The sequence below is a fragment of the Dysidea avara genome, chromosome 2 (assembly GCF_963678975.1).
Source record: "Dysidea avara chromosome 2, odDysAvar1.4, whole genome shotgun sequence".
NCBI classification, from domain to species: Eukaryota; Metazoa; Porifera; class Demospongiae; order Dictyoceratida; family Dysideidae; genus Dysidea; species Dysidea avara.
In genome coordinates this window covers 2253579-2266183 of record NC_089273.1, presented here as the reverse complement: position 1 = coordinate 2266183, position 12605 = coordinate 2253579, and the positions used below count along the sequence as shown (strand labels likewise).

At 37.4% G+C, this 12605-nt stretch overlaps 2 protein-coding genes across 6 annotated transcripts in view; one reads left to right on the top strand and one right to left on the bottom strand.

Moving 5' to 3' along the window:
• Nucleotides 1-353: 353 nt before the first annotated feature.
• On the bottom strand, nt 354-2799 carry LOC136246398 (uncharacterized). Its single transcript, XM_066037783.1, has 6 exons — nt 1544-2799; nt 1336-1492; nt 1198-1265; nt 1047-1144; nt 883-992; nt 354-827 (listed from the first exon to the last, which is right to left on the bottom strand). Exons 1-5 carry the CDS (start codon nt 1702-1704, stop codon nt 928-930), a joined length of 549 nt encoding a protein of 182 aa, XP_065893855.1. The 5' UTR covers nt 1705-2799; the 3' UTR covers nt 354-827; nt 883-927.
• A 5783-nt stretch (nt 2800-8582) lies between these two features.
• Nucleotides 8583-12605, top strand: part of LOC136246434 (pleckstrin homology domain-containing family G member 1-like) — a 31865-nt gene continuing 27842 nt past the window's right edge. For all 5 annotated transcript variants that reach the window (XR_010696413.1, XM_066037876.1, XM_066037877.1 and 2 more), the window contains exon 1: nt 8583-8869. The gene's annotated coding sequence lies outside the window, so the exon portion shown is untranslated. The remainder of the gene's footprint in view (nt 8870-12605) is intronic.

Genomic DNA, 12605 nt, shown 5'->3' with positions numbered 1-12605 from the left:
GTTTATACAGTTATAAGTGTTGGTGCTTGGTGTATGGCCAGACCAACCCATCTGTGTGTGTATGAATTGTGGGAGGTGATTCATTTACACTACAAAAAAAAAGTGTATTTGCTTCTGCAGTATAAATGTTGTACATCTGTTGTGTATGTCATATTTGATCATGTTGTTTACACATGTGATAAAGTGTGTATGTAACTATTTAATACATATGTGAGCCATTGTCTTTTTGTTTGTAGGCCAAATTTCAACCGTGTATGTGACTACTCAAATGTGAATCCTTTACCAGATGTGTCAGCAACCTTCATGTAATACATACATGTAATACATAAATATTATAAGCATTAGATTTGAAATAATTTTATGAAATTATTAATTTTATAAATGAGCACTAAAAGGAGGTTACACATGTACAGTCAGTGTTGTACATCAAGTACAAAATGTTAAAGTCATGAGAACAGTTCGATTGCCCATTCTGGGGCATTGTCTGGTTGTCTCCTGTCAGATACACCCTCCACCTTAATCTCAAGGCACATAGCCTTAGCACGATCAGATCGTCTACGCTCTAACTTTCTGTCAAGGCTATCAAAGACAGATTGCAACTCTTGGGATCTCCATGATAGCTTTTTTCTAATTAGTTTCTTTTTACTGGATTGCTGTTCACGATCATCCTCGCTGCCACTGCTGTCTGGATGCTCAGTAGAAACACTATCTACTTCAGATTCATCCGATGACATAAAATCCACTGTAAGAACGGCTCTTATTTCCTCTTTTCTTTCAGCATCTATCGACTTTGACAGATTTAAAGCCTTCAGCCTTGCATGTGCTTTCTGTATACAACAATTGGTAATTATAAAGTAAACCTAATAATGCTTTAAAACATACATTATGTTTTCTTTGATGCCTACGGGCAACTTTAGATGTAGATTGCTATTTGCCCCTTTGTACCCTTTGATGGGAACTCTTTCGTGACTTAAAATATGTCCTAGCAGCACCTATCAATATCATGTGTCCATAAAGCCATAGCAAATTCACACTATCATACTTACGTTTTATTAACGAAACATCATACTGAGAATCCTGAGCAACTGCCTTGACATTGCGGGTTATTGAGCTGTTTACATCCTTATTGGACTGATCATCAAAGCTATACGTATCCAATAAAAGTATGGACGTACATTGATAGCAACATATTCATACCTGACTGCATAATTCCATTCACATTCTTCTTCGTCCACCATTTTCTTATATACATCTCGAACAAGAGTCTGAAATTGCAAGAGTCTGAAATTGCAAGAGACATGTTTACATAATGCACACTATTATATAGCACCTCACACTAAGTTCTCGGAGCACATTTATGAGCTTAATACCAGCAGGATTCCCTTTTTCCTTCATCTGCTGCTTTAACATCTCTTCAATTCTAGCTGATGACGATTGCAGCTTTTTTTGCCGTTCTTGGAGATCTTTTATTGCCTGTGAAACATCGATGTCCCTATTGAGATGGTCAACATTGGACAATGAGCATTACAATGGCAGTACTAACCCTGAGTCTGAAATTGGATCGTTATCACTTATTCCATGAGAGTGAAGACCAGGTGTGGATCTTGGTGTGGATGCATGTAGTTGCTCGAGATGTTGATGGAGGTGTCCCGTTTCTTGTGCAGTTACTACTAGTGCTGGTAGTTGGCCGAAATATTCCTCCATTAGCAGAAACGGCGCGGCTGGTGCTTGAAGTCGAAGCAGGTGACTCGGAGCTATCCACGATTCTCCGTAACGCGTCCCTAGGGTTTACACTTCTTGACGGATGGCGGTTTCTCTCGGGTGTATCACTAAAAGAGAAGATTGGCGTTCTTTCCTGCGAGCTTCTTCTTGCCATCTTAAAAACGTCCAGCTGCTTAGCAGGTGCAGAGTTCACGTGGCATCAAATACTAGGGGTTACTATTGACAACCATCTCGGACCACAATAATACAAATGGCGACGTTTCCGAGGAAACGAACACGACATTGTGGCCATTGTGATCAAGACGTTAGCCATCGTGTTTACAAGAGGCATAAAGAGCAATATTATGATTTTAATAATCGCACTTGGACACAACGCAAACAGAGACAGTTTGATGATGATCACGATGAAGTCGTGCTGAATGACGTCATTGGAGCAGGTTCGAGTGCAGGTGAACATTCCGACTCACTATGCATGAACCAATGACATAATACTGTGCCAACTGTTACACTGAATAATGGTCCTATTCTTCATGTGAACAAATCTTTGCATTTCACGTAAGAGCTGAGATTTTCAAAGAACACAGCTAGCTAGCTACTGTACACTGTATAGCTAGCTATTGTGTTTTTCCTGCAAGGCAACTGATGAATCTGTCAATTTTGTGATCTCACTTTGCTGTCGAGGAATTTTCTTGGTAATAGAACACTTTAGTATAGAATTACTATCTGACTATGGATTTTATGTGAAGTTAGCTAATTAATGTTTCCACAAATTGAAATGTACATGTGCACAAGTCATAATACAAGCACATGTACTAATGCATATTGTGTATTGGAGTTGGAGAATCTGTATAGAGATGTGACAGCTATGCTATAAATTAATCTTAACATAACGTTTAAGTGTCAAATACCGTTAGCCCCTAATGCTACACATATAGCTAGCTACTGTTAATCCTTTGACAATATAGAAGCATATATTCTTCAAATAGTGTTGTTCCTTAGTCACTTCACTTTCTTTAGCAGTTACTGCAATAGCTACAGTGTATACTGTATACAAAAATAATAAGGTTGTTGGTCTAAGTCCTCTTCCTTGATTTTATTATGATGTTATGCTTAGGAAATAAGATTGTTTATGTATGCAGCTGATGACATGTTCCTAAACTAGTTTAAATTGTTCATTTCGTAATTTTACTTTCTTGCGTACGTGTGCGCACACAGCAAATATTATTGTCAGATATTAACCTACAGTAGGTATCGTACTTTATCTCCTGACCTAGTGCTTTAGCATTCAAGTGGTTTGTATGAGGCTTTACGGTGAAAATACATGTATTTATTTCCTTAGAGGCTACAGACTGGAATGATTACAGTGATATTGATTGCTCGTGCTGTGAAGATCATCATAATGCTTCTGTTCATGAAGCAGGTACAGATGAAATAGTTGAGGAGCATTGGGATGTCTCTAGTGAAAGTATAGATAGAGATTTTAATGTTTGTGAAGAAGATATAACTAAAGAAGATACCCACTTATGGAGGAATAATGTTGACCCGCAGCCACCTGAAACTAACAGAATTGGGATGTTGCTTTTATCTTTTCTACTTTTATGGACGTCATTTTATGGAATTTCAGCAGCAGCTCTAAACCATCTAGTTCAATTTCTACATTCTATTTTCTCCCTGCTAGCTCCTCTTTCACCACCTATAGCTGCATTGTTGGATATTTTTCCTAGCTCTCTATACAAATTAAAGAAAATGTTTGATCTGTCAACCGATCCATTTGAGAAATATGTAATCTGTCCTCAATGTAGTTCTTTGTATACTCAAAAAGAATGTTTACAAAAAAGCCTAAGTGGCATTATAAGTGCTAAGCCCTGTAATCACATTGAATTCAGAAATCACCCGTTTTCATCTTGCAGGAATCCTTGTGGTCACACACTCTTAAAAGAAGTGATTACTAAAACTGGTAAAAAGTTTTATCCAATCAAGAGTTATTGTTATTATCTTCTTGCGAAAAGCATATCATCTGTTTTAAGCCAACACAACTTAATGGATCAATGTGAACACTGGAGATCTCGCAATATTTCAGAAAACAATTTTGCAGATATTTATGATGGGAGAGTATGGAAAGAGTTTATGAATTATGATGGCAAGCCATTTCTTTCCAGACCATACAATCTAGGATTGATACTTAACTGTGATTGGTTCCAACCCTTTGATTTAAGTACTTACAGCGTTGGAGTCTTTTACTTGGTAATTTTAAACCTTCCACGTACCATCCGATTTAAACCTGAAAATATTTTGATTGCAGGAATAATTCCTGGACCTGGAGAACCTAGTTACAATGAAATAAACTCATATTTAAGATCCCTTGTTAAAGAACTTAACTTTCTATGGACTGATGGGTTCACGATGATGCACAATGATAAGTCAGTAGTTGTTCGAGCTGCTCTGTTGGCTACTGTGTGTGATGTACCTGCAACTGCAAAGATTGGAGGATTTGTAGGTCATATGTCCAAACACGCTTGCTGGAAATGTTCAAAAGAATTTCCATACAATAAAACACTAAACCGTGTTGATTTTTCAGGAATTGAATTAGGACATCTACGAGAGCACTCTCAGCACAAAAGAAATGCATTGAAGGCAAAAGATGCTACAACTCCTTCTGAACGTAATCATCTAGAACTGGAAAGTGGAAGTCGGTTCACAGAATTGTTTCATCTCCCATATTATGACTGTAATAGGTTTGCAATCATTGATCCGATGCATAATTTACTATTAGGAACTCCCAAGAGAATTCTTCATAAGGAGTGGTTAAAAAATGGATTGATTAACAACAAAGCACTAGAGGAAATACAGGAGAGAGTCCATAACTGCACAGTACCTAGTGGTGTTGGTAGAATTCCTTCCAAAATTTCATCAAACTTTAGTAAATTGACTGCAGATGAATGGAAAAACTGGACTTTGTTGTTTTCTCCACTTGTGTTGCATAATTATCTACCTCAAGATCACCTAGATTGTTGGCAATCATACATTTCTGCTTGTGAGATTTATTGCTCTTCAACACTAACATTAGATGACATCGACAGAGCAGAAGAGTTGATGAAATGCTTTTTCACATCAGCTGAATTGCTCTATGGTGCCCCCTTTTTAACAATAAACACTCATTTACATTTACATCTCCCTGACATTTTTAAAGACTATGGCCCATGCTACGGATACTGGCTATTTAGCTTTGAACGCTATAATGGCATTTTGGGAAAGTATCATACCAATCAACTTTCTGTTGAAGTTCAATTAATGCGTAGGTTTATCGAGAATGCACACATTAGAAACATTGCTAGACCTTATGCACTATCTCCAGAGCATTGTTCTATTTTCAAAACCTTGCTAGGTGCCACAAGTAGTGGTTCTGCATCGGACACTGTGTTTGGCCAAACAATTTATCCAGCGGTAGCTGGTGATTTTACTGATTTTTCTTCATTGCAAAATGGCACGATTGAATTTTTGTCACCTTTTATATTATACCATTTTGATCGTACTGAGATTTTCAACTTGAGAAGATGTTACCAGAAATTTATTCCAGATGTAGATGTGCTAGAAATTCCACAACTTTGTCGCACATACAAAAAGGCAATGTGGTTTACCCAATATCTAAAAAGCTCCAAGTATCCTAAGGAAGTACAAACTTGCATTTTAGCTCACTGGGTAGGGAGAGATGGACAGGTAATTGATGCAGCTGCTGGTGACTTATCATCTTGTGGTAGGATAGAATTTTTTTTCAGCCAGCGGCTATTGCTTACCAATGGCCAGTACACTGAGACAAGAATGGCCTGTGTAAAGTGGTTCCAACAACATGATCTTAGGCACGTCTTAATGAAACCAGCTCAACTTTGGCATGAAAATTCCTTTAAGGCATTCGGTCCTGCATCATTTATTCCAATGGAGAAAGTACTGGAAATCTGTGTCTCTATAAGCTTATCTGTAGATTCAGAAATGGTAATTGCTGTAAATCCTTTGAGAAAAAAAATCTTTCTATAAAAATATTATTACTCCATGAAATATGTAACCAATTATGTTTTGTATGCTTATCTGTTCATGTACTTGATAATTAGTTATGTGTTAGTAAAAAGTAAAGGTATTCTCTAACTATGTACATATTCAGTCAATAAGAAACGTATGCATGCCAGTTTGTAGACTTGCGTCTAAAAAGTTTCATATATAATGACCATGAAAGTTTCTCAACAATAGTATTTGACAGTTAATTATTTGGTAGTTACCACCTTCATGCTTTTCTTGTAAGACATACACTGATTATTTTCTGTCAGAACTGAATTTTATCAATTTTTATTAAGTATGGAATGACTGTATGCACATGCATATTTCCAGCACATTTGTGCTATATTTCCTTCACTTATGTGTTACATTAGGTGAAAAGTACATCTGTGATGAATATAACATTTTTTGTGAATGTGAAATGTAGCAAATATGAAACGTAAATGAATTTGTATGCACCACAGATTTATGACATGCTGTATTTCACATATTAAACACTTCATATTTCCTTTAGGTATTGCACAGGTCACATATGTAGTACATATTGTCTTAAATATGTGCAACATGTATGATACTAAAGCACATTTGAGCAAATACATTTTTTCTTGTAGTGTTAGAGGATCGGTATTTTCTGTCGGTTATGTAATATTAGATAAATAATATACTGGATGGAGTTACTGATCTATTATTAGCAGACCTGGGTCAAATATGTATGACAGTATTATATAACATGTTGGCTAGAGTGCTATTCCGGCATAAAAGAAAGTGTAATATAATAGGCTAGAGTGCTATGCCAGCATAAAAGAAGGTGTAATATAATAGGCTAGAGTGCTATGCTATCATATTATTACAGAGTTCAATTGCTTGAAAATACATCAACACTCCCTAATAGATCAGCCAGTGGAAAACTGAAAATAATAGTACATAGCTCCTTAGATTGATACTCTCTAATAGAACAGTCACTTTGCAGTGAAATACTCTAATAGAGCACTATTTACTAATCAAACTGTAGGAGCTTAACACAAGAATAATGGGGAAATTTACTCCTTGTTACAGTATTGTATTTCATGATCACACACACACGCACGCACGCACGCACGCACGCACGCACGCACGCACGCACGCACGCACGCACGCACACACACACACGCACACGCACACACACACGCACACGATGTGATTTAATGCCTCTTAATCAACATGAAGTAGTGGTGGATCCAAAGGGGGGCACAGGGGGCATGTTCCCACCCCCCACCTCCATCCCTTTCAAAAAAATCACATACAAAATCGAGATGCTCTAATAGAGCAGTCATTCACTCTAATAAAGCAGTCACAGTGTTCATGAGGCAGTTAGTGTAGCTTAACTATGAAGCTATATATAAATAAGGGTCTTTATAATATATACATATAGTACAGACTTTATTGCTGTGACCTTTTCTTTTTTTTTTTGCTCTTCAAAGTTTGGCAATGTGCACCCCCTCTTTCCAAACTCTGGATCCGCCCCTGTGAAGTCAGTTTCTACTTAATGTGCGTGGCCAGACTTTCTGTGAGACACACTCACAGCTGGAGTGAATCACTCAAGGTACTAAACGTCATTAAATAATTCTAGCAACATGATAGTTTTGTAATGCATGTATTCTTGCTTCTATAACTTGGCACCACCTGACTGTTTTATTAGAATATATGTGCATGACTGTTATATTGGAGTACCATAAAGTGACACTGTATGCTCCAGCCCTACCTCATCAGCACCATCTCATTCTGTTAACTGTTAGGCCACTCCAAATAAATTTTCTGTTTCCTGTCCACCGCCCGCATCTAGTTACAGTCAGCTCTAAATATTCCATTATTCCGTATTCTTCCATTATTTTCCAGTTATTCTTGCATACTGACAAGCTCAGTAAAAGCCATCTTGAAACAGTGTTAGCTCATGTTTCAGCAGTGCCATCAAGTTGGCATAAACTTCACATTTGTGCTATTTTTGCAACTTGAAAAGGAAGTACAAGCTTAAGCATGTTTTTTATGCAGATTTTCTTGGTTGTGTCAGGCAAATAATAATAATTTGACAGCCTATTAGTTTGTATACACGTTCAATAATAGTCGGGCAGCTTAGGCCCGCATATAGTATGTAGGCGGCAGTAAAAGATGACTCAATACCAGGACATTGTATTGTATTATTGTATTAATGCTTTACAGTGACCAGCACTGAAGGTCTGCAGCAACATGTGCTGCAGCCTTAGGAGAATGATAATGGAGGAGATTTTATCCCTCTTGTATGTGAGACCTTTGGTATTTGGTCACCATATGCCCTATCAATTTTAGGATCCATATCTGACAGAACAACTGTTAGAAACGGTTTACCTCGAAAGTTTGCTAGGCGCCAACTTCTCCAGCAACTGTCTGTGACTTTGTGGAGGTACAATGCAAAAATGATACTCTGCCAGTATTCGCTTACTGCTGAGGATGAATTTCCTAACTTTGACATTGGTTAAGTTAAGTATGTAGCTAGTAATAGGTATATAGTTAAGTAATAAGTAGCATGTATGTGTGTTACTATAAAAAAAAATTACAAAAGATGACACCGTTTTTTTCGCGCAGCCGGCGCTTATGTATTCATCAACGTTTGGCGACGCCACACCTCTTTGCAAAAAGAGGAAGCGTTCACCACCACCCCAGTTTCTGCTAATGTAGTCTCTCCTTCTACTGATTCTAATTCGTTACAAGTCACAAGTTCAATGAGAAAGTCTAATAGTACTGTAGATAGAAAAATTATAATAATGCTACGCTGCAGTTAATACAGCACGTGATCAAACTAACCGCACGTGATCTATTGAAGCCAAAGAAAACATAATTTGAGGACTCATCATCCAATCAGGAAGTCATACTACTGTTCAGGGCGAGTGTGGGCTACGCTAAGATAAACATCTGTTCGTCTACTGATTGTTGAAGAGATCATCTTGTAGCGACTAGCGTAAAAGAATTTGTTATTTCCCGTGTCATCACCGTGCATTGTGAATTGTGTTGTTTGTCATCGCAAACTCATCGAGAACTTGATCATTGTAAGAAAAGCAATAAGAGATAAGTGATTGTGTTTTAAGAGGTGAGTGGTGATTGTTAAACTGTTTATTAACGTCTTGTAAACATGTTTTCGTTGTGTCTTCCTCAACACGCGACCTTTATTATTATTAAGTACAGAACTCAGATTGAGTAATATATGTACAAATTTACAATGTTGTTCTTAAATTGATTAAAAGATTCTGCTTTAACCACCGATGATGATAAACTGTTCCACATGGTAATAGTTGATGGAAAAATGATAATTTGTAGGATTCAACTCTGGTTGCTGGCTGAGAAAGCTTGTAAAACCTTTCACTACTCGTAGAGGGAATGAAGTGACGCATGTTTTTATCCTGCACGCTCTCGCTCATTATCTTCAAAGTGATGTACACTTTCTTGTTGTCAGTCTTCTCATTTGATAAATGAAGTGTTTTAATTTGTTTACGCCTTATCAGTAATGTCAGCATTGTGTGGTAATTTGGTTACACCTGGAATTAGTTTATAATTATTATGCATGACTTGTTAGATCCTTGGTACATTTCTGTTGTACAAGGCTGGGACTGCAAAGTTGTCATCTGATATTCCATACAGCTTGATTTGAAATGTTAAGAGGGTTTAATGTCTTTTAATAAGCAATCCTACAATTGAGACTGGTAGATAGTTCAGTAGGTTAACACACAACCAACTATGACATGTGATGTACAGTTCTTGTACTGTGTACTAGTAGAGGTCGAGTGTGTATGTAGCAGTGTTTATCCAGTAGAGTTGATACAAACATTTATACCTTAGTACATGTACCATCCAGTTTGGTAATACAATAATTTTATCAGACACTGGACAAGGATTTATCTAAATCACTCCATCTATGAATCATTAACTGACACTTAAGGAGGTTATGGGTGTAATTCAGAGGCTATCCTAAATGTAGAGAGGTCCCTAGAAGGACTGTTATTGTAATGTCAGTAAAACAAACAAGACTCTTCCACTGAATTAGAATCGTACAGATAAAGTCTTTCTTCTCCACACTGTATCCCGATAATGACCAGTATATTATTGATGTCATAGTTGAATCTCAAAAGACACCAACAAAATTAATTTTGTCCTTGGTTTATAAAGTGGTTGTATACAATTCAGAGGTGTGTTCCATTATATGGTTATATAGAACAGGGTCTAGTGCTGTCAGTTTAGCCTCCTCCATTCTTCTCACTAGAAATATGATGGTATGTGAGGTCACTATAATAATATTCATCACATTTTGAGGTGTTTTCAGTGTGAGCAGTGTCTATGACCTGACTTCGTATATAGTGTGTATGTGTTTGTGTGTGAGGCAGTATAGCAAAGTGGCTAGAGTATCCACCTGAGGTTCCAGGTTCGATGCCCAGCTATACCAAATTGGTGTTGTTGTTGTTGTTTCTTTGAGCAAGAAATTTTACATATATAGTTGTAGTCTACCCAGTTGTTTAAATGAAGACCTGGTGACTTGGTGTCAACTGGGGAAGCAGAAATATCTGGTGTAAACTATGGTACAATGCAAAAAAAGGTAACAACATATTCGCAAACGTTCGCAATGCTCACAAACTCACCAACTCATTGCGAAATGCTCGCAAGCTACTTGCGAAACAGAAGAAGTCTTCACGAAGTGCTGATGTAATTCAGTGGCCCTGCCCATAATTAAGTTAATTGGCTGGTGATCATGAAATGGAGTAATGTTCGCGAAGTGATCTCTCGTGAATGGTTGCGAAGCTCGGCAAAGCTTTAGTTACCTGTAGAAGTGCTCGCAAAGCTGTTCATAACACAGTTCATGAGTAAGTAAAGAATGCTCGCGAGTTGCAGGCTGGCTTAGCTTGTTTACAAGTTTACTGTGGAATGTTCGTGAGGTGCTCATGAAGTTCGTGAGGTGCTCATGAAGTTCGTGAGGTGCTCATGAACTTAAGAGACACTTAAAAGGCAACTATAAAAGAGCTGGTTAATTTATTTTCACTAAAGTAGTATGTGTGTTATGCTGTTGTCGCTTGCTTCTACGTACATATTTGGTGCTGGTGCTTAGTGTGTCCTATCAGTTTCTTTATCTCAATGTTCATGCCATGGTTTTCAGTAAGTATACAAAACAGAGGATTCTCAGTTTACACTGGAGTAGTCATAAAGTGTCTACTATTGTGGAGTATTTGGTACTAGAAGATGGGATAAGAGTTTCAAAAGTAGGTGTGCGGCGATTTATACATTGTTACACCACAAGAGGTACTATAGCTAGACAGCCTGGCTCAGGGTTTCCTCCAAGACTAACTCCTGAAATTCAAACCATAATCGAAGGAGCTATGAGGGAGGATGATGAAACTACTACAACTCAACTACAAAGTAGACTGGCCGTTTATGGTGTTTATGTATCTCTGGCTACAATTCTTCGTGGAAGACAAAAGTTGGGTTGGATATACCGTGGATCTGCTTACTGTCAGCTAATCCGCACAGTAAATAAACAAAAAAGACTGGAATGGGCGACTATGTACCTGCACGACAACTTCGAGGATGTCATCTGGAGTGATGAGACGACTATCCAACTGGAAACTCACCGACGTTTCTGTTGTCGTAAGGTGGGTGAAAAGCCACGTCTAAAACCCTGCCCCAAACATCCTGTCAAAGTACATGTTTTTATTGAATAAAAAGGTTGTTTGTATCATGCAGTGCACAAAAACACCTTTTTAATAGTTCAAATGTTGTTATACTGAGACATTAAACCACAAAGTCTAGTTACGTGATATTGTATGTAAGACAAAGAGCCACTAGTACTGTTATTACACACTTTATAATGGGAAGGTAGTGAAAGTCTAATGTGCAGGTGGTAATACCAAGCTCTCCTTTTCAACTTTGTAGTGTTCCAAGATTACTGGCTGGAAAACAATAACAGAGTTGTTGTGTTGCTTATACATTGCTCAGCCTGTAGTGCTTCACACTATTGAAGCTCACTGATGTTCGTTATGTTTATCTGAAGTAAGGTTAGTTCAGTTTGTTTACAAAGCTGGGTTAGCTGTACCATGAAACAAACAATGATATGACTGTTACATATCCCTGAGTAGCTTCTCAACAGCACTATCGCAATTGTTTTCCCTTGTGTTTCTCTACCTCCATTTGCTGTAGTGGACCGTTAAACATATTCAAAAACATTCAAGCAATTGCTTCAACCACTATACTTTTGATTGGCAGTCCCTTTAACAGGTGTTCTCAAGCATTCTTCACCACAAGACCAGTGCAAATTCACTAACAATCTCTTGTAGACTTGTAAACAAGTTCTTATGGTATTTCAAGTTGTTACGGTAAGCAAAACTAAATCAAATCTAGCTGTACATGGACACTTCTGTCACTGTAATGTCACCTCACGTGTAATAAAGTTTCTTTATCTGATGTGTTATGATTGACTAGCCACAATGTTTGAACAAAACAAAACCTGAATAAATCACATACACCAATCTACCCCACTAGTAGCAAGGATTGGCAATGACCAATAGTGTATTTCAGTAAACCTTTAACAATTATAGCCTGTGGTTTGTAGTTAAAATGATTTAGTATCAGTCATGGAGTCTTTAACAGTTGTTGCAAGAATTGAAACAGTCATGTTCATACGTGTATACATACACCTTTCAGCTTTTTAACTACTTATCATTTCCCAGTTATCATCATATTTGATGAGGATGATCAGTAGTGATATATTGTGAGTTAATTTGTGACATTCCTGAGAAATATGACTACAAAGTTAATACAATTCTGTGAATTGCACACAATGTGTG